Below are 24,312 nucleotides of genomic sequence, written 5' to 3'. Positions count from 1 at the left end.
TCCATCTCAGAAAAAAAAAAAAATATGAATTTGAATTCCTTAACTCCTAGAAATCTACAAAGTTTGGGCTAGGCTCAAGATCTGTGTTTTCCAGGAGCCCTGTAGGTGATTCTGATGATAAGCCAGCTTGAAGAACCAAAGGCAGATGAGCCCTACCTAGTGTTCCCTTCAGGGCTACAGTTTTTTGTGTTTTTTTGTTTTTTTTTTTGAGACAGAGACTCGCCCTGTCACCCAGGCTGGAGTGCAGCGGCACAATCTCAGCTCACTGCAACCTCTGCCTCTTGGGTTCACGCCATTCTCCTGCCTCAGCCTCCTGAGTAGCTGGGATTATAGGTGCCCGCCACCAGGCCTGGCTAATTTTTTGTATTTTTAGTAGAGACGAGGTTTCACCGTGTTAACCAGGATAGTCTCGATCTCCTGACTTCGTGATCTGCCTGCCTTGGCCTTCCAAAGTGCAGGGATTGCAGGCTTGAGCCACCATGCACAGCCACTAATTTTTGTATTTTTTTGTAGAGATGGGGTTTCGCCATGTTGCCCAGGGTGGTTTCGAACTCCTGAGCTCAAGTGATTCACCCACCTTGGCCTCCCAAAGTGCTAGAATTACAGGCATGAGCCACTGTGCCCAGCCAGTTTTAGGTGTTTTTTTTTTTTTCCCTCAGAGACAGGGTCTTACTGTGCTGCTAAGGCTGCAGAGTAGTGGCGTGATCATATCTTGCTACAGCCTTGAACTCCTGGGTTCACATGTTTCTTTCACCTTAGCCTTCCCAGTAGTGGACTATAGGTGTGTGCCATTTCGCCAGGGTAGTTTTATACTTAAGTCTTTTATCCATTTTGAATTAATCTTTATTTACGGTAGAAGAATCCAACATCATTCTTTTGCATGTGGGTATCCAGTTTTCCCAGCATCATTTGTTGAAAAGATTATCTTTTCTCTATTGAGTGGTCTTGGCATGCTAGTGGAAATCAGTCTTATTCCCTGTTAAATGACTGAGATGATATAGCAAACACTATGACAGAATGTTGGAAAACAGGGGACATGATGAATTCCCACGCCTTCTCGCCATGTGACTGTGATTGCTTAATCATGAGCTTTGTTTTTTATGCATTCACTTCCTGTCTTTGTGTCTTTTTTTTTTTTTGAGACGGAATTTTGCTCTTGTTGCCCAGGCTGGAGTGCGGTGGTGCAATCTCGGCTCACTGCAACTTCCGCCTCCTGGGTTCAAGCAATTTTCCTGCTTCAGCCTCCCAAGTAGGTAGGATTACAGGTGTGTGCCACCACACCCGGCTAATTTAGTATTTTTAGTAGAGACGGGGATTCTCCATGTTGGTCAAGCTGGTCTTGAACTCCCGACCTCAGGTGATCTGCCTGCCTCGGCCTCCCAAAGTGCTGGGATTACAGGTGTGAGCCACCACGCCCGGCTTTTTTTCTTTCTTCCTTTTTTTTTTTTTTTTTTTGAGACTGAGTCTCGCTCTGTCTCCCAGGCTGGAGTCCAGTGGCATGATCTTGGCTCACTGCAACCTCCGCCTCCCGGGTTCAAGTGATTCCCCTGCCTCAGTCTCCCAAGTAGCCAGGACTACAGGTGTGCACCACCACGCCCAGCTAATTTTTGTATTTTTAGTAGAGATGGGGTTTCACCGTGTTAGCCAGGATGGTCTCAATTTCCTGACCTTGTGATCCACCTGCCTTGGGCCCCCAAAGTGCTGAGATTACAGGCATGAGCTACCACACCTGTCCTTTTTTCTCTATTTTTAAATTGATTCAACTGTTTTTTTCTTTTTTGAGGCAGGCTCTTGCTGTGTTGCCCAGACTGGAGTGCGGTGGCAGTCACAGCTCACTGTAGCCTTAACCTTCCGGATTTAAGCAATCCTCTCACCTCAGCCTCCCAAGTAGCTGGGACATGGTGCACAGGCGTGCACCACCACCACACTCAGCTAATTTTTTATTTTTTGTAGAGATGGGATCTCACTATGTTGCCTAGGCTGGTCTCAAGCGATCCTCCCACCTTGGCCTCCCAAAGTGCTGGGATTCCAGGTATGAGCCACCCTGGAGCCACTCTTGGCTCTTCCTCAGTGGTGACAGGCGCCCAGGTCCTGAAGTCTCTGGTTGCCACTGAGGCTTTACCACCTCAGTTGAGTCTGGTATACTGGTGGTCTTTGCCACCATGAGTAATGTTGCAGAGCATACCTTTGCACATAAAGCCTTTTCCTTATGATGAATGCCGAGGTGTAGGATTGCTGCCTGAAAGGGTATGGACACATTTATGGTTTGTGGCATGCATTTGGCTTCTAAAACAATCGGAGTGTTTCCCCCTTATCCAAGGTTTCATGTTCCTGCAGTCTGAAAATATTAAATGTAAAATTCCAGAAATAATTCCTAAGTTTTAAAATTTTATTATTATTATTATTTTTTGAGATGGCGTCTCACTCTGTCACCCGGGCTGGAGTGCAGTGGCGCGATCTCAGCTCACTGCAAACTGCACCTCCCGGGTTCAAGCAGTTCTCCTGCCTCAGCCTCCTGAGTAGCTGGGATTACAGGCTTGTGGTACCACACCTGGCTAATTTTTTTTGTATTTTTAGTAGAGATGGGGTTTCACCATTGTTGGCCAGGCTGTTCTTGAACTCTTGACCTCAGGTGATCTGTCCACCTCAGCCTCCCAAAGCTGGGATTACAGGTGTGAGCCATCACACCCGGCCACAATTCCTAAGTTTTAAATGTCTCCCTGTTCTGAGTAGCATAATGAGCTCTCTCTCCCACCTAGGATATGAATCCTCCCTCTGTCCATTGTGACCTCAGTGTCTATACTGCCTGCCCATAAGTCACTTAGTAGCCATCTCAGTTATCGTGTCAGCTGTCGTGGTATTCGGGTGCTTGTGTTCAGGTCACCCTTATTTGGCTTAATACTGGCCCCAAAGTGCAATAATAGCAATTCTGGCAATTTGGATTGCCAAAGAGAAAGTGGTAAAGTGCCTTCTTTAAGTGAAAAGGTGAAAGTTTTGGACTTCAGAAGGAAAGAAAAAAAATCATATGCTGATTTTGATAAGATCTATGGTAAGAGTGAATCTTTTATCCGTTAGTTGAGCATGATGTCAAGGTGGGTGGGTCACCTGAGGTCAGGAGTTAAGACCAGCCCGACCAACATGGTGGAACCCCTCTTCTACTAAATACAAAAAATTAGCCGGGAGTGGTGGTGCATACTTTTAATCCCAGCTACTTGGGAGGCTGAGGCAGGAGAATCGCTTGAACCCAGGAGGCGGAGGTTGCAGTGAGCCGAGATTGTGCCATTGCACTCCAGCCTGGGCAACTCCATCTCAAAAAAAAAAAAAAAAAAAAAAAAAAAAAAAACCGGGTGTGGTGGCTCATGCCTGTAATCCCAGCACTTTGGGAGGCCGAGGCGGGTGGATCACCTGAGGTCAGGAGTTCAAGACCAGCCTGGCCCACATGGTGAAACCCCGTCTCTACTAAAAATACAAAACTTAGCCAGGCATGGCAGCAGGCACGTGTAATCTCTGCTACTCAGGAGGCTGAGGTGGGAGAATTGCTTGAACCCAGGAGGCAGAGGTTGCAGTGAGCCGAGATCGTGCCATTGCACTCCAGCCTGGTTGACAGAGCAAGACTCCGTCTCAAAAAAAAAAAAAAAAAAACCAAACCGAAACAAAAAGGATGTTTTTATGTTAAGTTTTTATTTCACAGAATGATGTCGCTAGAAAGGGTAGCTTGAGGCCTGTAGTGGTGGCTCATGCCTCTAATCCCAGCACTTTGGGAGACTGAGGTGGGTGGATCACTTGAGCTCAGGAGTTTGAGACCAGCCCAGGCAACACGGTGAAACCTCGTCTCTCCTAAAAATAAAAAATCAGCCGGTGTGGTGGCGTGGGCCTGTGGTCCCAGCTACTTGGGAGGCTGAGGTGGAAGGATTGCTTGAGCCAGGAGGTAGAGGTTGCAGTGAGCTGAGATTGTGTGCCACTGCACTCCAGCCGGGGTGACAGAGCAAGACCCTGTCTCAAAAAAAAAAAAAGTAGCTTGAAATCGTGTTCTGGAAAGCTGCTTGCTGAGCTGCTCAGGTTGAAGACCCAGAGTGTTCCTTTTAGTTCCATTTAGCCCCGTCGCGTGGAGTGTGCACAGCTTGAATAATGCTTTTTGGCTTCCAGAGTGCTATTCCCTTGAGTCCCTGATTCAACCAGTGGCCCATCAGTGGGCAGAGGTGATTTTCTGCAGGGCACCAAGGGCACTCTTGAAGGCAGGAGCTCAGGGACTGCTGAGAAGTAGAAGAGCCGCTTCTCTGAGTTTCTTTTCAGGAACTCATGATGTCCTGGGAACACTCTTGGTTCATGGCCTGAGTGTTCACCTGGGGTCCGCAGGTGTGGCTTGTGGCTTTGGCTGTTGACATAGAGGCCTGTGCTCAGAGCCGCGGTGAGTGAGCACAGAGAGAGAGTGGATGGCTACCAGGTACAGATCTGTTGTTTATGGATCCATAGTTTATACTGCTGCAGTGGTCATATGTCCTGCCTTTGTGTGGCCGTTGTGATTTCAGATATGCTGCCTATTTGTCCCCGAAAGTCATAAAAAAATCATTCAGCAATCATGTCATATTGCCTGTTGCCTCTTTTCCTGAGATTGACAAATACTGTTTTAGATGATATCTCAAATTTTTGGTTACAAAACATCTAACTGAAAATATACATTTTCAGCTAGGCATGGTGGCTGATGCCTGTGATCCCAACACTTTGGGAGGCTGAGGTGGGAAGATTGTTTGAGCCCAGGAGTTCATGACCAGCCTGGCAAGGCAAGACTCTGTCTCTACAAAAAAATACATTAAAAAATTAGCCAGGGGGCCAAGAGCAGTGGCTCACGCCTGTAATCCCAGCACTTTGGGAGGCCGAGGCAGGCAGATAACCTGAGGTCAGGAGTTCGAGACCAGCCTGGCCAACATGGTGAAACCCCGTCTCTACTAAAAATGCAAAAACATTAGCTGGGCGTGGTGGCGGGCGCCTGTAATCCCAGCTAACTGGGAGGCTGAGACAGGAGAATCGCTTGAACCCGGCAGGCGGAGGTTGCAGTGAGCCGAGACCGCGCCATTGCACTCCAGCCTGGTCAATGAAACTCTGTCTCAAAAAAAAAAAAAAAAAATAGGAAAAGAAAAATTAGCCAGGGGTGGTGGTGTGTGTGCCTGTGGTCCCCGTTACCTGAGAGGGTGAGACAGGAGAATCACTTGAACCTGGGAGGCGGAGGTTGCAGTGAGCTGAGATCATGCCACTGCACTCCAGCCTGGTGACAGAGCGAGACGCTGTCTCGGGGGAAAAAAAGGAAAAAAAAGACAGGCTCTCACTCTGTCGTCCAGTCTGGAGTGCAGTGGTGTGAGCAGGGCTCACCATGGCCTCGACCTCCCAGGCTCAGGTGATCCTCCCACTTCAGCCGAAACTGCGCCATTGCACTCCAGCCTGGGCAATAAGAACCAAACTCTATCTCAAAAAAAAGAAAAAAAAAAAACACGGAAAAGAAAAGAAAAACCAGCCAGGGGTGGTGGTGTGTGCCTATGGTCCCAGCTGCCTGAGAGGCTGAGGCAGGAAGATCTCTTGAGCCCAGGAGTTTGAGAGCAGCCTGGGCAACATAGCAAAACCATGCCTCTACAAAGAAAAAACCATTAGCTAGTAGTTGAGACAGAACTGGTTTTTGTGGCAGAGGCTAGGGAAGGATGGGGGCAGATCTCTGAGGAGTGGCCTGCGGGTGTCCTCACTACCCGTTTTGCCTCTCTTGGGGCAGCTGTGTCATTTCCTCGCCGCCGGTCTTCTTGGCCAACAAGCGTTTCTCCCGCTTCCCTGTTCTCCCCACTTCCCCACTTCATCCCCCTTCATCCCCCTTCCCCGCCCCTCCACAGACCCAGGGCATTTGGTGGACACTTGTGCTTGCAGTTAGTCAGGTCAAGTGGAGGTGAGTTTCCCATGGGGCAGGGGCTTGACAGCAGGGGTGGCCGTCCAGATTCTCCAGAAGGGATGTGGGGCTGCTGTTGTGACTGGACCTGCCCCACATCTTTGGGCCTGAGCTGTGCCCAGTCACAGCATCCTGAGTTCCTTTGTGTTGCCTCTGCCCCGTGGATCTAGGTCTTGGGGGAGGGCTGGTTTCATCCTGGGGCCACCACCACCTGGCAGCAGCCCCATAGCCAAGGGCAGGCACAGCCAAAATACATCTGCCTGGGTGGCCACAGAGCAGGGCCAGGCTCTCCTGGCCCAACGGTTTGGAGGACAGAGGGCCTGGCCCGAGGGGAGGCACTTGCTCAGCTTGCGGCTCCCACCCCAAAGGCAGGGCGGCCTCTGGGTCTGTCTGGGGCTGAGCCTTATTTCTGGAAGCACATGGATCCTCCTTCCTTGCCACTCAGTCTAAATGTTTAGGTTACAGACATTCTGAGTGAGAAATTTCAGTCAGAGCTTGTAATGTGTAGGACGTGACATTAGGGAGTGAAGAGCTTTCCTCTTCACTGATTCAAGATGGCCAGTGCCGGGTGAGGGGAGCGGGACACTTGCTTCTTCAGAAGAGTGGATCCAAAATTTGACCTCTTCCCCAGACCGAGTCAGCATGGGAGGTGCTTTCACAAAAGCAGAGATGCTTTTCTGTAGCTTTCACTGTTTCTTCTTTGCTCTGGAAAATGGAGGATGAAGGAGTTCTCAGGTCCTCAGTCACTGGAGTAAAGTGACATGCACGTCCCAGCGTGAGTGCCTGAATGGGGCTCTCAGGTCTGAACAGAACACCCCTGTGGCTCCCGCCAGCTGGTGCAGGAGGAAGCACAGAGGAGGGTCCGGTTGAGAGTGGCGTGAGACCAGGGTTAGATGACTGTTGCTAGTTTAGGGCCAGTGAGAGATTTTTAATGGTAAATATGTAATCTCTTTTTCAAAAAAACAAAAAAACAAAAAACCACAACTTTTCCTTTTTTGAGACAGGGTCTTGCTCTGTTGCCCAGGCTGGAGTGCAGTGGTGTGATCATGGCTCACTGCAGCCTCAACCTCCCGGACTCAAGCGATCCTCCCACCTCAGCCTCCTGAGTAGCTGGGATTACTGACGTGCACCACCATGCCCGGCTAATTGTTATATATATATATATATATATATATATATATATATATATATATATATTTTTTTTTTTTTTTTTTTGGTAGAGTTTTGCCATGTTGCCCAGGCAGGTCTCAACCTCCTGGGCTCAAGTGATATGCCTGCCTTGGCCTCCCAAAGTGTTAAAATTATAGGCATGAGCTACTGCACCCAACTAATATGTAATCTTTTTAAAAAAAAGGGAAAAGGTTGGGCGTGGTGGCTCATGCCTGTAATCCCAGCACTTTGGGAGACCGAGGTGGGCAGATCACGAGGTTGGGAGTTCAAGACCAGCCTGGCCAACATGGTGAAACCCCGTCTCTACTAAAAATACAAAAATTAGGCTGGGCGTGGTGGCTCATGCCTGTAATCCCAGCACTTTGGGAGGCTGAGGCGGGCAGATCACAAGGTCAGGAGATCGAGACCATCCTGGCTAACACATTGAAAGCCCGTCTCTACTAAAAAATATACAAAAAATTAGCCAGGCGTGGTGGCGGGTGCCTGTAGTCCTAGCTACTCGGGAGGCTGAGGCAGGAGAATGGTGTAAACCTGGGAGGCGGAGCTTGCAGTGAGCTGAGATCGCACCACTGCACTCCAGACTGGCAGAGAAAGCGAGACTCCGTCTCAAAAAAAAAAAAAAAAAAAACAACTAAAAAAACAGAAATTAGCCGGGCGTGGTGGTGGGTGCCTATAAGCCCAGCTACTTGGGAGGCTGAGGCAGGAGAATCGCTTGAACCTGGAAGGTGGTTTTGTTGTTTTGAGGCATGGCCCTAGGGGCTTGTGGCAAGGGCTGAGGGTGTTTGGGGAGGAGCAGTGCAGGAAAGGCCTTACTCAGCTGGGCTTGCAGGGACGCTACTCCTGCCTGAGCACTGCTTCCTTGTTTCTAGCCTCCGTTTAGAATTAAAAAAAAAAAATGTCTAGTACAGTATTCCAATTCATCAAAAGGAATAAAGACAGATCAGCCTGTCTGATCTGCCACCATCAGCCTAAGCATAAGGTAGGACCCTGTGAAGTGGCCTGTGTCCTTCTTCTCTCCCTGTCCCTTGCCTGGAGCCCCATGGGCCTGTGCTCAGCACGCGTCCCGGCGCCGCAGTGTACCTGGTGGTGGGCAGTATCGGACATGTTCTCCATGTTGGTGAGCCAGGTACATGCTGTAGCTTTATTATTCTCATCTATAAATAGGGCCATTCACGCCCTCATAAAGTTGTTAAATAAGAGTGATGTGTATGTAAATACCTGGCCCCATGCTGGCAGGGAGTGGAGCTTTAGTAAGTACTATTTTACTTCTTACCTAATAGGTGTGAGTGTGGAAATGGGCAAATAGTCAAGTTGACAGGGAAGCAGAGCCTCCTGCCTGCCCCAGTGCCACCTGAACTCCTGTAGTGTTCTTATGCCACTGGAACTGGCTGGCAAGGGCCAGCTCTGACCTCAGAGAATTGTGGGCTCACTCTAGGGCAGGAGGAGATCGCAGAGGGCGGAACGGTGGCTCACACAGCCATGCCCCCAGGTGGCCCAGGGCCTACTTGGGAGCTACCTCCAATGGCTTTGAGCGGTCAGTGTGTGGACGAGCGGAGGGACCGTGTCTCAAGAATATGTGGAACTCAGTGGGGCATGGTGGCTCACGCCCGTAATCCTAGCACTTTGGGAGGCAGGCAGATCACCTGAGGTCAGGAGTTTGAGACGAGCCTGGCCAACATGGTGAAACCCCATCTCTACTAAAAATACAAAAATTAGCCCAGCGTGGTGGCAGGTGCCTGTAGTCCCAGCTACCTGGGAGGCTGAGGCATGAGAATTGCTTGAACCCGGGAGGCAGAGGTTGTGGTGAGCCAAGATCATTCCACTGCACTCCAGCCTGGGGGATAGAGTGAGACTCTCTCTCCAAAAAAAAAAGACATGGAACTTAAACCCAAGGCTAAACTTCTGGGCTGCAAGGAATCGAGGGATGGCCAACTCAAGATACCTGCGGCCCTGGGTGAAGCTGTCTGCCAGGTGTCTCTACCTAAAAGCAGTTTTGTTTTGTTTTGTTTTTTTGAGACGGAGTTTCAGTCTTGTTGCCCAGACTGGAGTGCAATGGCACGATCTCAATTTATTGCAACCTCCACCTCCCAGGTTCAAGTGATTCTTATGCCTCAGCCTTCTGAGTAGCTGGGATTACAGGCGCGTGCCGCCACACCCAGGTAATTTTGTATTTTTAGTAGAGACAGGGTTTCACCATGTTGGCCAGGCTGGTCTTGAACTCCTGACCTCAGGTGATTCGCCCACCTCAGCCTCCCAAAGTGCTGGAATTACAGGTGTGAGCCACCATGCCAGGCCTAAAAGCACTTTTTCTTTTTTTCTTTTTTTTTTTTTTTTTTTTTGAGATGGAGTCTTGCTCTGTCACCCAGGCTGAATGCAGTGGCGATCTCAGCTCACTGCAACCTCTGCTTCCTGGGTTCAAGCAATTCTCCCACCTCAGCCTCCCGAGTAGCTGGGATTACAGGCGTGCACCACCACACCTGGCTAATTTTTGTATGTTTAGTAGAGATGGGGTTTCACCATGTTGGCCAGGCTGGTGTTGAACTCCTGACCTCAGGTGATCTGCTCACCTTGACCTCCCAAAGTGCTGGGATTATAGACACTAAGTCACCACATCTGGCCTAAAGCACTTTTTCTTAATTCCACCCCAGTCTGCCCTTCCTCAGTGCCTGGGCAAGGCCCTTGGGGAGCTACTGGTGGGGCTGTGAATGTGCCAGGGGTATCCGGGACATCTTGCAGGCTAGTGGGACTGCCAAAAACGATTCTCAAAGATGAGTGGGGAGTTGGGCAGGGATAGGAGAATCTGGTGTGTTGAGAAATAGCCTGAAGGCACTTTGTGCTTGCCTGGCCTCTCTGCCCAGACGTCAGGGAGGCTGATGCCTGCCTGTGGTTTCTTGTACTAGCCGTTAAGACACCAGCCATCTTCCTTGAGGGGCCTCTGCCAGCCCCCAGGGAATGAGAATTAGTCAAGAGCCAGGAAATGAGAATGAGCTGAGGACACCTGCCACCCGCTTCCGCAGCTACCTTCTGTTCCCTGGCACACGGCATCCCCCTAGAAGTAGTGCATGAAATTCACACAGCTGGGACCTGGCAGAGAATACAGGTGGGTTGACTGAGGCAGGGAGGCCTCCATCTGCAGGTGGCCTGAGAGCCTGCAGAGCCTCACAGTGGCACTAGGTGGCACTCCCACCCAAAGGAGTCCTAACAGAGTGGCAGGCGTGGAAATAAAGGACTCCATGGCCTGCAGGAAATAAATACAAGGTAGGAAAGTAAATTTCCAGACAATTTTTTTTTCCCTAATGGAAATTCGCTTGTAAGTGACTGTTCAAAATCCAGAGGCATTTCCCCACTGAAAATATGTGTGGTGGAGGTCTGGTTGGAAGGTGGGGGAGTGCTAATCTCGGCCAACTTGTGGGCTGGTTTATGGGTTTTGTTTGTTTGTTTGTTTTTTGAGACGGAGTCTCGCTCTGTCGCCCAGGCTGGAGTGCTGTGGCACGATCTTGGCTCACTGCAACCTCCGCCTCCTGGGTTCACGCCATTCTCCTGCCTCAGCCTCCCGAGTGGCTGGGACTACAGGCGCCCGCCACCACGCCTGGCTAATTGTTTGTATTTTTAGTAGAGATGCAGTTTTACTGTGTTAGCCAGGATGTTCTTGATCTCCTGACCTCTTGATCCACCTGCCTCAGCCTCCCAAAGTGCTGGGATTACAGGCATGAGCCACCGCGCCCGGAGGTTTATGGGTTTTTAAACACCCATCTGTCTTAGAGGCTTGGAATGGCTAAAAAGCAATGCTGGTGGATGCAGTGCAGCCGAGCTGGCCATTCCACAGGGAAGAGTGTGGGAGTCCGAGAGATCTCTCAGCTCATGGGAGGTAGAATGTGTGCAGAAGCTGGTCTTTCCTCTGCAGACCTTTCTCCCCTGGTCTAACTGGGGCTCGGTTTTGTTCCGCCCCCATGGACCTGTGTGGGCTGGTCTGTAAGTACTAGAGGCCTTGAGGAGGCCAGGATGGTCTTCTAGGGTCTTTCCAGTTCTGGAAGTTGGTGGTGGCAGGATTCTGTGTCAACATCTTTCTGTGCTTTAATTGCATTTTATCCCATGTCATGTGTTTCCTTGGACCTCTGAGGTGAGAAGGGGTCTGAAGTTTCTTTGGGGCTCTGAGAATGCTGGAATCAGTTACAGTAAGTTCTCAATCTTGATGATAGGTTCTTGGGATCTTCACCTTTAAGCAAAACATAGAATGAAACCAGTTTTACCATAGGCTGATTGATAGGAGCAAGAGTTAAGTTCCTATGGATGTTTCTGACCACAAAAACATCACCGAACTTTTAAAGACCCCAAACATTTCTAATATTAACCATTGAAATGTAAGCTATACATGCATTTATGAATGATTATAAAAAGATAATTATTTTCCTAATTACTCCAGCTCAGGGTTGCAGGTGGTCCCCTATCCGATGGGCAGCTCAGGGCACAAGGCGGAAACCAGTCCTGGATGGGACGCCTTCCCATGGTAGGGTGCACCCACACCCACACTCACTCAGACTGGGACCATTTAGACACACCAGTGAGCCTAATGTGCACGGCTTTGGGATGTGGAGGAAACTAGGGTACTCAGAGAACACCCATGCAGACATGGGGAGAACGTGCACACTCCACACAGACAGTAGCCCTGGCTGGAATAGATTTTTTTTCTCATCAATGTTATGATGACACTATTTGAGGACCTCCTGTAGTGATGTCTGGACAGGAGAATATTAGGAGCGGCTTTGTATAAGGTATCTGCCACCCCTGTACCACATGCTGAGGCCCTTAGGGGTGGCACTGTGCCTTGTTCACCCCTGCCTCCCTGTTCCCATGGGTGCATTGTAGTTATGGAAGAACATGGAAATCCATGGAGGAGGACCCTATCTGTCTTCTTCCCCCTGCCACATCCCAGGGCTGTGGCTTGTCTTGTGGCACTTGCTTGGGCTGGATCCAGGTAAGGACGACAGGTGTATGGGGCTGTGACTACACACCCTTATGTCCTATTCCAGGCGTGGCCCCCCGCCCCATTTCTCCACAAGCCCTACAGACCCTCTCCTCCTGTTCCAAATCTTAATTCTTTCTTTCTTTTTGGTTTAAAACAAGAAAGAGGTCTCACTATGTTGTCCAGGCTGGTCTCAAACTCCTGAGCTTACGTGATCCTCCCACCTTGGCCTCCCAAAGTGCTAGGATCACAGGCATGAGCCACCATGCCTGGCCCCAAACCTTAGTCGTTTTAGAAACAAAGATCTCAGTGGTGAGAAGCCGCTGGAATTGTATCCTGTTCAGTGGCTCAGAATGAGGAGACTGAGACTTCCAGGGCCATCTCACCATTGAATAGGGAATGGGTGTGCTCAGTTGCTCCCACAGATGTGAATAAGGCGACTTAATGCCACACCCTTTCTTTGGTTGAATGGTGATCCCTCTCAGACCTTTCCCCTCCCCTAAAAGCATTAAGCTGATTGGTCCGATCCCATGTGGGCTGAGTGCTTGTTGGGTGCCTGGCACCATGTGGGTATGGGGTGGGCTGCCAAGCTGCAGACTAGGACCCTCCGATCTAGCGTGGTGGGAAGACAGCATGCATCATCCATCCCATGGGCTCTGCATCCTAGTAGTGAAGCAGGGAGGCCTGTGTGCTCTAGGCTGGGGCGGTCGGACCTTGTTTATGGCTGCCCTTGTTCACTGGTCTACATCAGTTTTGGAGTCAGGGCATTCTGTTTGTCAGGGCTGTGCGTGCCTGGAGGGCAGAAGGTCGGGGTGGGAGCAGCCTTGTAGCTTCAAGATGGGATGCGGGAAGGATCAAGGATTTCGCATTCTCTGGAGCTTCCTAGGGCTAGCAGGGATGGCTTTCTGTTCAGTCCAGTGAAGAAGCTGGTCCTCAGTGAGGTCAGCAGCACGTGGGGTCCTGAGTCTGCCTAGTGTTGGGTGGCGGGTGGTGAGGGGAGGCAGCTGCTTTGGGAGGCCAGCCACGGGCTGCAGACAGGCGGCTCACAGACCAGCGGACAGACTGAGGACAGACAGGAGGCATCCCTTGGGAGCAGCCAGGCCCGCCTTGCTGGTTGAGTGAGGTCCTCTCGTGACAGTGACCAAGCAGTGCTGGTGTCTGCTGCCCTTTCTCCTCTCCCTGGCCTTGGCCCCTCCTCTTAAAGGGGCCTTCGGGTTGGGCGGGCCGCCCAGCAGGACTGGGGCTCAGAGGGGGCGGCAGCTTTAAGAGTGGCTGGGGTCGGCCTCCTGCCCCCGCCCCTGGTAGTCTGAGTGGCTGGAGCCCGAGTCCCGCCCACTCGCCCCAAGGCTTCCCGGCTCCGGGAGCGCCCCTAGGGAGTCGGAGCCCGGAAGCTGGAGCCACCTGTGGGTGAGTGAGCGCAGCCGGCGCCCCGGCACCCCGGCACCCTGCCGGGAGCCCCAGGTGACTTCTGAGGGAGGCGCCCCACCTTGCCCACTCAGAGGGCCAGTGCCGGGTGGGGGTGCCCTTCTAGCGCCTTCGGTCGCAGGTGGGCTCTCCCAGCTGCGACGACGCGGCCCCGGCTTGAGGAGCCCTGCGGACAGGGTTGAGCGAGTCGTGGGCTTTTTTTCCGTCCCCACGTGGGCACGGCCCGGGCTGCGTGAGCTCACTTCCTCCACATCTTATCTCCTGCCGGGCGCGGGTACGGGAAGTGAAGAGCGTACGGGAAGTGAGGCGGCCGCGGGAAGTGAGGGGAAGTGAGGGGGTGCCTGCAGTGAGGCGGCTGCGGGAAGTGAGGGGGTGCCGGCTGGCATTGGCGGGGCCCGGGCTGGGGCGCCTCCGTCCCTGAGAGCTCCGTCTCCTCGGTGCTGCCGGAGGGCCTGGGGGCAGGGCGCCTGGGGAAGAGGGCAGCACCCGAGGGCCAGGGAGCGGGTGGCCGGCTTGCTGCCTTTGCCCAGTACCGGTTCCCCTCAGCGCCCAGAGTTGTCTGAGAGGAGGTTCCCTGTCTTTGGGCGGCTAGGATAGACCCCTGCGAGTCCTGCCTGCCCTCTTCCCAGGGCCTCCTGGGCTGCCTGCCACTGACTCTGGTCCATGTCGCCCAGGGAGGACCATTTTCCCCGTCCCCTACTTGGGAAGTTTGCCTGCTTCTAGCTCAGGAATGCAGGGAAGGCAGGGTTGTCGCCCCACGAGACGCACGCCGCTGCCTGGTGGCCAGGCCTCAGCTGAGCTGGGGAGAAAGTCAGCCCCTTGCCCCCACCCTCGCCCCCGGGGGGAGTGCATGGCCCGCAGTCAGGCCACTGGACACAGGATTTGGGGCCCTGGAGGTTTCTGCTGAGGCTTCAAGAGGGGTGGTCCTGGCGTTCCAGGCGCTTCCCATCAGATAGCAGGAGCCAGTTCTCAGCGTCCCTGGCTGAACACACAAGCTGCAAGGCTACATATACTCCGGCAGAGCTGGCTGGGGGCTGCAGACTGCAGGTGACAGTGCCATATCCCTCACTGCCTGCTCTGCCTTGCTAAGGCTTGAACCAGAATCCACCAGGAGCAGGACTGTAAGTGTATACACGCATACCCCTACACACACATACCCTCACGCACACACCCCCTACCTACACACACCCCCTACATGCACACACACCCCCTGCACCTACACACCCCTACACGAACGCGCCCCCTACACCTACACACCCCTTCACCTACACACACCCCTACAGGCACACACCCCCTCACCTACACACACCCCACACACCCCCTCACCTACACACACCCCACACACCCCTATATGCACACACCCTCACACCTACGCACATGCCTCCTACATGCACACACCTTGCACCCGTGCACACCCCCTCCATGCACATAACCTCACACCTACGCACACACCACCTATACGCATAACACACTCTCACACCTACACACCCCACACACCCCCACACACCCACACACCCCACACACCCCCACACACACACCCTCACACCTATACACGCACCCCTCCATGCACATACCCTTGCACCTGCACACGTATCCTCCATGCACACACACTTCCACCTACATGCACCTCCCCCTCATGCACAACAATCTTGCAGGCCCCAACCCAACCTGTAGTAACTGCTGCCTGGCCTGGGTCCATTCATCGACTTCAGTTGGAATGTTCCATTCCACTGGGGGGGCAGGTGTCGTGGTCTTTACCCTGGTTGGTGAGGGATGGGTGGGGACACTGCCTTACTGCTCTGGTATGGATCCCCAAAACAGCATGTCCTGACAAAGGTGTTCCCCTTCCCCCCATACGGTCCTGTCAGCCATTGCTTCCTATTCACAGGGCCATTCACTCCCCGCAAGTTTGGGTTCCTGTTTTAGAACTGCCACCTAAGTCCCTCTTATTTCGTCTTTCTTGTGGTGGAAACCCCTGCCCCCACCGGAGTGTGAGGTTGACTTTTTGGAAAGAGAGGTGAGGTGTTGGAAGCCTGGTCTGAGACTGCGTCGCGCTCCTAGGTGGAAGTGGGGTTTCTGAGCAGTTGTTCTGGGCCGTGGTTGCAGCTGTGCTCTGATCCTCAAGGGGATGGCCAGGAGGAATTTCCTTTCCCATTTTCCAGATGTACAAACCAAGACTCAGAGACTACCTGTGACTTGCCAAGGACTTTCCCTGCTCTCAGGGCAGAGGTAGAGAAAGGCAGCCAGGATTGCAGTGACCAGGTTGTCACCAGCCACAAAGCCCTCTGAGTTCTCATGTTGCAGGTGACTGGCCCTTAGGCCATGTAATGACATTAAAGTCCTATTGGTCACAACCATAAACTCCTCTCCACAGAATGTCTTTGAGGCTTAGAAGGGAGGGAAGGTGTCAGCGCTTCCTCCATTCTGGGTACCCTTCTTGCAAGCTCCTCATCCAGGGCCTGAGGCTCCCACCTCGTGTCACCTCAAGACTGCCAGAGAGGATGAAATCTTTGGCTTGGGCTTCCAGGGCTGTCACAGGCAGAGGGCAAGCCAGGCTCTGAAATGGGGAGGCCAGAAACGCTGCTGGCCAAGGAAGTGGCTTGGCCTTGGGAAGCAAGAAGGCAGCAACCTCTAGGCGCCCCTTCCCTCCATCCTGCAGCTCTGAGAGGGACAGACGGTGCTCAGCCTGTGTCCTGGGGCAAAGCTGGATTCATTTTCCTCCCTGGCGATCTTTTGGAGCCTGCAGGTGGTGATTTGGAGGTACTGACACCCTGGTCTCGGCGCCTGTTTTAGAAGAGGCAGAACAGTGATAAAGACAAGGATCTAAATGGGCAAGGACCCCCTGCCCTCACCGGCAGGTGCGGTGCCCCAGCCTGGCCTCTCAGGATGGTTCTTAGTCTCTCCAGGGCTCACCTTTCCCTGATGGGCATCTGACCTGGCCCCTGGTCTCATGTGCCTTGATTCCTCAGTAGGGCCCCCTCTGAGACTGGAGGTCAGACCCAGCCCCTCACAGCACCATGGGAGAACGAAATGCCAAGGCTCACAGGGGAACCTGCTTTGAGAACCCAAGGTTTTTGGCCGAGCTGGGTTTATCTGGGTTCATGTCTTTCTGATACATTCAGGGCTGTGGTGGTCACTGTCCCACATGGTAGGTCAGTGAGGAAAACTGGCAGGAGGCTGGGGCTCCCCAAGGCCCCTCCTCTGCCTCCCCTCAAGGCCACGCTTGCCTCCCTCTGAATCCTGGCTGTGAGCTCAGCTCCAAGCCTGCACTCTATAGACCGGGGAAAGAGCTTCCCCTTTGGAACCAGGCACCAGGCTCACCCCTGACTGCCGTCACCCCTCTGTTTCCCTGGCAGCTGGCGGGAGGCCAGCATGGAGCCTGGTGGGCCAGGGAGGGTGGGGCGTTTGCTCAGTATGTTGGCAGAGTGATTGGAGTGACATGGCCCTGGAGGCCTGGACCCTGGGGCTGTCTGTGGGCCCGGGCCTAGGCCTCGAGATGGGATGGGCCTCTTGTGCCTGTGCCGATCTCCTGGTGCCGGCGTCGGTGCCGGCGTCTTCCCGAGGGAGGATGCTGGTGTGTATCTGTTTGCTGGTGGGTAGGCGCCCGCCTGCCTGACCCACCTGCAGTAAGCTGTCCCCGTCACTCATTTAGGAGAGGGACCTGGACCAGCCCCAGCCACTGCCTGGATCGGGGAAGAAATCCACGCTTGTGTCCGACCTTAGTCACCTTATTGTCCTGGCTCCAAGAGGCCACTGAATCCCATACCTGGGGCTTCGGTGACTCTTGCAGGCAGGTGCCCGGGCAGAATCTTCACCTCTGTGGCTGAGGAGGGTTTGCCAGGGCATCAGATGTTCGACCGCGCGCGACCACAGCGATGTCTGAGTTAGGCCTCACAGTGGGCTGGCCATGCCTGGCCTATTCTTTGCTTTAGGCGGCAGCTCTTGGGGCCACATTTCATCATCTAAGGATGGTGACAGGTGCCTGCCCCCTTCCTGGGCAGTGGCTGGGGGTGAAGGACGGGAGGGGTGGGCTCCCTGTCAGCCCATATCCTGGAGGGCCTTGATTGCCTGGGCTGAGGTAACACAGCTTCGGCATGTTTGCTCTTCCTTCCATCTGTGCAGGCCAACATGGAGAGGCTTTGTAGGGGCCGGGCGTGTCCTCCCAGATAGCCAGGCCCGGGCCCTGGCCAAAGTGCTTTTCTGAAGCAAAGATGGAAAAAGGGGAGTGGAACTGGTTTGTGCTGCAGTCCTGGCCTGTTCCCAGCCCCAGGCTGGTTTTCCCCACATGCACAGCTTCTGAGGAGGCCTGGAGCAGGGAGCTGGGTATTTTCTGTGTGTGTTGGCGGGGGGTCAAGGCCAGGAGGGGTGAGGAGAGAGCCAGAGCAGGTAAGATGCCAGGTTCTCACCAGGGCACCTCTCGTGGCTTCCCGCTCATCTCATTCCTCAGATGCTACTTTGTAACCTGAACTGAAAATGGGTCAGGTCCTGGCAAGGGAGGGGCCAAGCTGCAGACCGGCTGACGCTGTGCCGGGCCTGGGCCTGGAGCATGGGGCTCAAGTTCCCACTTTGTGCGTTTGGAGCCGAGTGGGGCCTGAAAGCCCTGGCAGCAGTGGCTGGTCCTCTCTCTGTCGTGGCTTACTGGACCGCGCAGCCTGAGGGCCTTGCCCCCTGCTGCCTCCCCAGGCCAGCTGAGGAAGAGGATGAGCAGTGCAGGCTGGCTCAGCCCCAGGTAGCAGGGACAGGGCAGGTGGCCAGGACTGGGGACAGTGGGCTTTAGTGCAGGGGCTTTTGCACTGGACTGCAAGCCCTGAGCAGGTGACCTGAGCAGGTGTGTGACCAGTGCCTGTCTGTCTGCAATAGCCCTGACCCTCTATTCTGCACCCTGTGAGCCACCGAGACTGAACCAAACCCAGGAAGCCACGCCACCAACTGGCCTTGCAGAGGCAGAGGCCCTGGAGCAGTGACAGCACAGGAGATCTGCTGGCTCGGGGGAAGGGGAGGAAAGAGGAAAACAAAGGGAGTGATCGAGTGAGCCTCGCCCCGCCCTCCCTGTGCCGGCCCATGATGTGTCAGTCAGAGGCGCGGCGAGGACCAGAGCTCCGCGCGGCGAAATGGTGAGATGCTGCCCACCGCGCCCTAACCCCACGGTTCCCCGCCACGACCTCCGGAAGGTCAGAGTTCACATCCAGCGGCCTCGCAGTAGAGGTGGCGGCAAGGGGACTGGTGGTCAGCCCCCGAGGCTGGAGGAGCCCGGCCTGGGGGGCCTGAGCGCCCTGAGTCGGAGAGCCCGCTTCAGGTATCTTTGGTTCCAACCACGAGGAGGGCCCAGCAGAGGGAGGCTGCCAGCGAGCCTCAGACCTCATGCCTGCGATCTTCCCTACCCTGGTGCTCCCAGGCCCCCTCCTCCCAGCCCAGACCCTTGCCTCTGCACCCCACCTGGGAGAGAGGCTTCCCCATTCCCCTTCCTGCCCGTGGGAGGGGTGTAGCTCTTCCCGATTGGTCCCTGCTCTTCCGCAATGAGTGGGGCAGGTGGCGAAGCCAGAGGGGAGCAGTGATTTGTCTTTGCTTGGCCCCTGCCACCTTCCTGGACCTTTTAAAAATACACTGGGGTGGGATGGGAGAGAAAGCAGGCACCCGGGAGCTGCGTGGATGCAGCCACCTCTGAGCCTGAGCCTGAGTGGGGTTCGCCGCTGGTTCGCCTGTCCGTCTGCTCTGCTGCTATCAGCTGAGATGCCGCTTTGTTCCTTGGTTTGCTCGGCAACTGGGAGAGAGGACTCAGCTTCTCTTGAGAGCACAGTCCCAGATGGCAGCCGCAGATTAGCCAAATGCATTTACTTTGCAGATGAGGAAACTGAGGCCTGGGGATGTTCTGAGTGGATGGCAGTGTGGTCTCCTGCTGGCTACCCTGGGCCTCAGGAGCATTTGCTAGGCCTAGGCACAGACAGGGTGGGGTGGGCCTTGTTTAGGCTCAGGAGGCCAGGGTTGTGGTGGAAAGGCCCGTCCAGCCTCTGCGGCTCTGGTGAAGCTGAGCCCCTGCTGAGTGCCCTGCATTTGTGCTGGGAGCGTGGGGAGAGGCCGGATCACAGAAAGGCCGGATGCAGAAAGGAGGGACTTGGGTCTCGTGTGTGTGTGTGTGTGTGTGTGTCCACCTTTGCTGAAAGGAGGGGCTTGGGATGGGTGTGTGTGTGTGTGTGGGTGTGTGGGTGTGTGTCTGTGCAGCCCCAGCAGAGCAGGCAGGTAGGTGGCTTGAGAGCTTGTGGTGGGGAGGTTTTGTTCACAAACCTGTGGATGGGTTTTCAGAACCTGGCCTGTTATAGAAAGACCATGCAGATGGATGGAGCCACAGCTGTGTGGTGGTGGTAGGCGGGGTGTAAATGCTCCCTTTGAGATCTTGTCTGGCCTTGGCCCCGTAATTTAGCAGATGAGGAAAGAGGGGGCCTGGAACCATGAAAAGAATATCCCAGATCCTGCAAAGGATGGTAGCGGAAGACTCAGCAAATGGTTACCCGACTGGCTGGGTCGTAGCTCCTCAGCGCTGTGTGCTGCCATGCCAGTGCCTGTGTGGCAGAGCTGGCCCCTGGGGCCCACTCTCCTGGGCTGAGGCTGAGGGATGTGAGGCAGGCCCTGCACCCTGCTCTCCCCTCCCTGGGCTCAGGTGCTTGGGCCTGGAGGCCCTTGCTGGGAGCTGCTGCGGCTGAGAGGTGCCCCGCAGCTGGGCCTGACTCTCTTGTGGCTGCCCCCACATTCCCAGTCCTCCCCAGCTGGCTGGTGGGTGGGAGAGCCTGGGAAATGAGTCCACTAGCCAGAGGCAGCCAAGCCCCTGACTCAGAATGGGGTTGGGACGAGGGGGCACAGCCAGTGCTTGTTGGGCTCCATCACCCCCATGGAGAGGCAGCTTGCCAAGGGTGGGTAGACAGGAGGAATCCTGCCCCGGGTGCAGGTGGCAGCCTCCTGGGTCCCGCCCAGAGCCTGGCCACTGACCTGGCTGTGCATGGACCTGTGCCCTGCAGGTTGCACTTCCCCCAGCTGGCCCTGAGGCGGAGGCTGGGGCAGCTGAGCTGCATGTCCAGACCCGCTCTGAAACTGCGCTCCTGGCCCTTGACCGTCCTCTACTACCTCCTGCCCTTCGGCGCCCTCAGACCGCTCAGCCGGGTGGGATGGAGGCCCGTAAGCAGGGTAAGTGTGCACAGGCCCCTGTGGCGCGGACCTCCCCTCCGGGCAGGCCTGAGGTTGGGGTGCAGGAGAGACTGAGGCGGTGGCGAGCTGTCAGAAGCAGAGGTCACCGCTACATCTTCAGTGGGTCCGGGTCGGAAGGTTCATTGGTGGGCAACGCCAAGGCAGCTTTTGAGAAGGCCACTACCTGGGCCGCGGAAGTGACTGCAAGGGCACGTCGTGCTCTGCCCGCTCCCCTAGCCTGCCTTGTGTCTGCCATTTGGGGCTCCGGTTCTGGAAGGAACCCAGTCTGGGGATTCAGAAAATGGTGTCTGTCTCTGACTTTTCTGTGTTCAGGCAAAAAAGAGCTTATAGGTGATTTTGAGCAGAAGCCAAATTAATTCCGGGATGCCAAAGGGGTGGTTCAGGAAGGATGGATCCTGTTTGGGTCCCTTAGGGTTAGGACACCCTTAAGGAACCCAGAGGCGTGCCCCAGGAATGGGCAAGGGAACTGGCTTGTCCTCTCCTGGTCCCTAGAGGGCTTGCTCTTGCCCTTGGCTTCCTAGGCAGGTTGACCCCAAGGAGGAAACCCTGTTCCTGGGCCTTTGACAGTCACGTGGGTGTCATCAGAGCTCAGGGGCACTGAGGCACCCTGGACATTAGCCCAGGCTCCCACCTGTGCCTGGGAAGGGCCTGGGCTCACATAGCCCTTCTGTGTGACTGGGCATCAGCTGGGAGGGATAAGAGCAGCTCTCTGGGAGCTTACCTTACCTTGGAGAGGTATTGAAAGTTGGAATGAAATCAGTTTTACACCTTGGGGAGCTGGTGTCTTGGTTGTGTTTAGAGAAGCAGCAGCCACCAATTAGAGGCAGTTTCTACAGTGGCAGCAGCACCTGAAGTTTAAGAGGCTGCCCCTTCCTGGGTACCTGGCCCTGCCGGAGAGCTCTGGGACCATCTAGTGGGACCCAGTGCCTGTCCCCAGGCCATCATCTGTCTTCAGGTGCTCCAGGCTTCCCTGAAGGAAGAGAGAACAGAGGGGCCTGAGGGGATGACTTCCCTTTGCCTCCTGGGAGGAACCCCAGGTGCAGACAGCTTTATGGCCTGACTCAGTCACAGCAGAACGTTGAACACAAGTCCTGCCGTGGGGCCAAGGTGGGGCTCAGCAGGGCTGGGCTTCTCAGACTGGCTGCATCCAGGCCCTCAGAGTGCTGGCTGGACCTGTGGGGGCTGCAGACCCTGTGTCTGCAGCTCAGGCCCAGGTGACAGTGACATCGCAGACCTGCATCTGAAAATCCCTGTTGGTGCTCAGGGTATCCTCCTTCTTCCTATTAAGACAGAGGGACACACTTTGGGCTGTAGACTTGTTCCATGCACTTGGGAGCCTCCTCCTCTCTCTGGTGGTCTGGGATATGGGCAGTGACCAAGGGCAAGATGCCCACCACCTCTCCACACACTGTGATATTGGGGTCACCGTGGCTAGGGTCACACACTGTGGTTAGGATCAGATCCGTTTCCGACCCCCACTTTAAGAAGTAAGACTGCTGGCCGTCTCCCGTTCTGGGACTGGAGCAGTTGCTGATTTGACTTTTGCATGAAATGACGAAAACCACTGGAGTTGTATGTAAATCCAGCACTCCGTGTGGCAGGAGTTGGCAGGTGCAGTCTGGTTCCCAGTGAGAAACAGCCATATCACAAAAGCAGCGTGGGGCACCTGGGCCCTGGTGTCCTCCGTGGGGTGCAGATTCTGCCCTGAAGTGAGAGCTGGGCTAATGACACTACTTGGGCTCTCTGGAGCTGGGGCAGTGTGGTCAACTCAGCCCCTTGCCCTGTGGCCTGCAGGTGGCTTTGTACAAGTCAGTGCCAACGCGCTTGCTGTCACGGGCCTGGGGTCGCCTCAATCAGGTGGAGCTGCCACACTGGCTGCGCAGGCCCGTCTACAGCCTCTACATCTGGACGTTCGGGGTGAACATGGAAGAGGCCGCTGTGGAGGACCTGCATCACTACCGCAACCTCAGCGAGTTCTTCCGGCGCAAGCTGAAGCCGCAGGCCCGGCCTGTCTGCGGCCTGCACAGCGTGGTGAGGCCCGACCCTTTCTTCCTGCAGGAAACAGGACTTTTTCCTGCCTCCCCAGCACAGCCCCTGGGTCTCCAGCATATCTGGAAGGGGCAGGATGACAAGGGGAGGTGGGGGCTGTCTCCTGGGGGGAGGAGACCCTGCTCTCCCTGGCAGCAAGCCTCTCCTGCCCTTCCAGATTAGCCCATCGGATGGAAGGATCCTCAACTTTGGGCAGGTGAAGAACTGTGAGGTGGAGCAGGTAAAGGGGGTCACCTACTCCCTGGAGTCGTTCCTGGGCCCGCGTACCTGCACAGAGGACCTGCCCTTCCCACCAGGTGGGTCACTGCAGGCGGGGCCGGGCAGCCCTGCTGCTGTGTGGCTGGACCGGGAGGGAGGGGAATGCTGGGGAAGGACCTGAGGCTGGCATGTGGGGCCTCCCTGAGAATCCGTGTGCAGACCGCACTCAGGCTGTGTGCTGAGTGCTCACTGTGTTGGTGGCCCCCATGTCTGCTCCTACTCCACAGCCACCTCATGTGACTCCTTCAAGAACCAGCTGGTCACCCAGGAAGGGAATGAGCTCTATCACTGTGTCATCTACCTGGCCCCTGGGGACTACCACTGCTTCCACTCCCCTACTGACTGGACTGTGTCCCACCGGCGCCACTTCCCAGGTCAGGCCGGGGCCAGCGTGGGGGGAGCTGCCTCTGTGGGCTTCATATAGAGGCTCTCAGCTTCTTGGTGTCAGGGGACCAGGCTCCAGATCAGGGTCATTGAGGCCGGGAGTTGACTGCTTTATGCAGGCTGGTTGTGGGCAGGGGACCGTGGGGCCCAGTCGGCTCAGCATTTGGAATGACATCGGGGCAACAGGCCATGAGTCCCTTTGGGTCTTGGCTGCCCTGGAGTGGACACACTGGGCTCTGGACAGGGAGTAGCAGCGTTCCCTGCCTCTGCAGGCTCCCTGATGTCAGTGAACCCTGGCATGGCTCGCTGGATCAAAGAGCTCTTCTGCCATAACGAGCGGGTGGTCCTGACGGGGGACTGGAAACACGGCTTCTTTTCACTGACAGCTGTGGGGGCCACCAACGTGGGCTCCATTCGCATCTACTTTGACCAGGTAAGCAGGATCTAGGCCGGGCCAAAGCCCAAGGGCCAGACCTCTTGGGTCTACCTGCCTTGTCTGCTGTGCGGCAGATACGTTGGGACTGAATTCTAGGGAGGCCACATCTCTGGTCAGGCCTGGCTGTGCTGAGCAGCTGTCCTGAGAATGGCCGCTCCACCTGCCAGCCAGCTGAGGCTTCCCTCCCTCCTTGCACTGCTGGCTGGAAGAGATGGAGGGAATTAACCTCCTTGCCTGGCATCTGGCTTCTGCTAGGAACCATGGTCAAAGGTGAGAGTGAGGAGGGAACAGAAAGGGAGTGTTGAGCTCGGGGTGGCTCGTGTTGGTTATAGCATGAGGGGTTCAGCACTCGCAGGTCTGCTGCCCACCCTACCCCCAGGGGCTCTTTTTGGGTGTCAGTTTGTGACCAACGGCCTTGGCTCCCACGGGTGCCGCTCTCCCAGCACCATGCATGGAGACCACTGGGCCCGACTGTTCCCTGTCCTTCCTGGGCCCGGTTCACAG

General features: G+C 55.1%; 1 protein-coding gene across 21 annotated transcripts in view; it reads left to right on the top strand.

Annotated features, from left to right (window-relative positions):
- The window catches only part of PISD (phosphatidylserine decarboxylase), a 43,705-nt gene that overhangs the window by 17,849 nt on the left and 1,544 nt on the right, over nucleotides 1–24,312 (top strand). For 2 of the 21 annotated variants that reach the window (NM_001132641.1, XM_063722706.1), the window contains 4 exon segments: nucleotides 22,476–22,712; nucleotides 22,888–23,026; nucleotides 23,216–23,362; nucleotides 23,645–23,805. In NM_001132641.1, coding sequence (NP_001126113.1) covers nucleotides 22,476–22,712; nucleotides 22,888–23,026; nucleotides 23,216–23,362; nucleotides 23,645–23,805 — 684 coding nt within the window. 21 annotated transcript variants of the gene reach the window in all.

This window comes from Pongo abelii, chromosome 23, assembly GCF_028885655.2.
Source record: "Pongo abelii isolate AG06213 chromosome 23, NHGRI_mPonAbe1-v2.0_pri, whole genome shotgun sequence".
NCBI lineage: Eukaryota > Metazoa > Chordata > Mammalia > Primates > Hominidae > Pongo > Pongo abelii.
The sequence above is the reverse complement of the archived record's forward strand: the minus strand, read 5'-3'. Positions and strand labels throughout refer to the sequence as shown.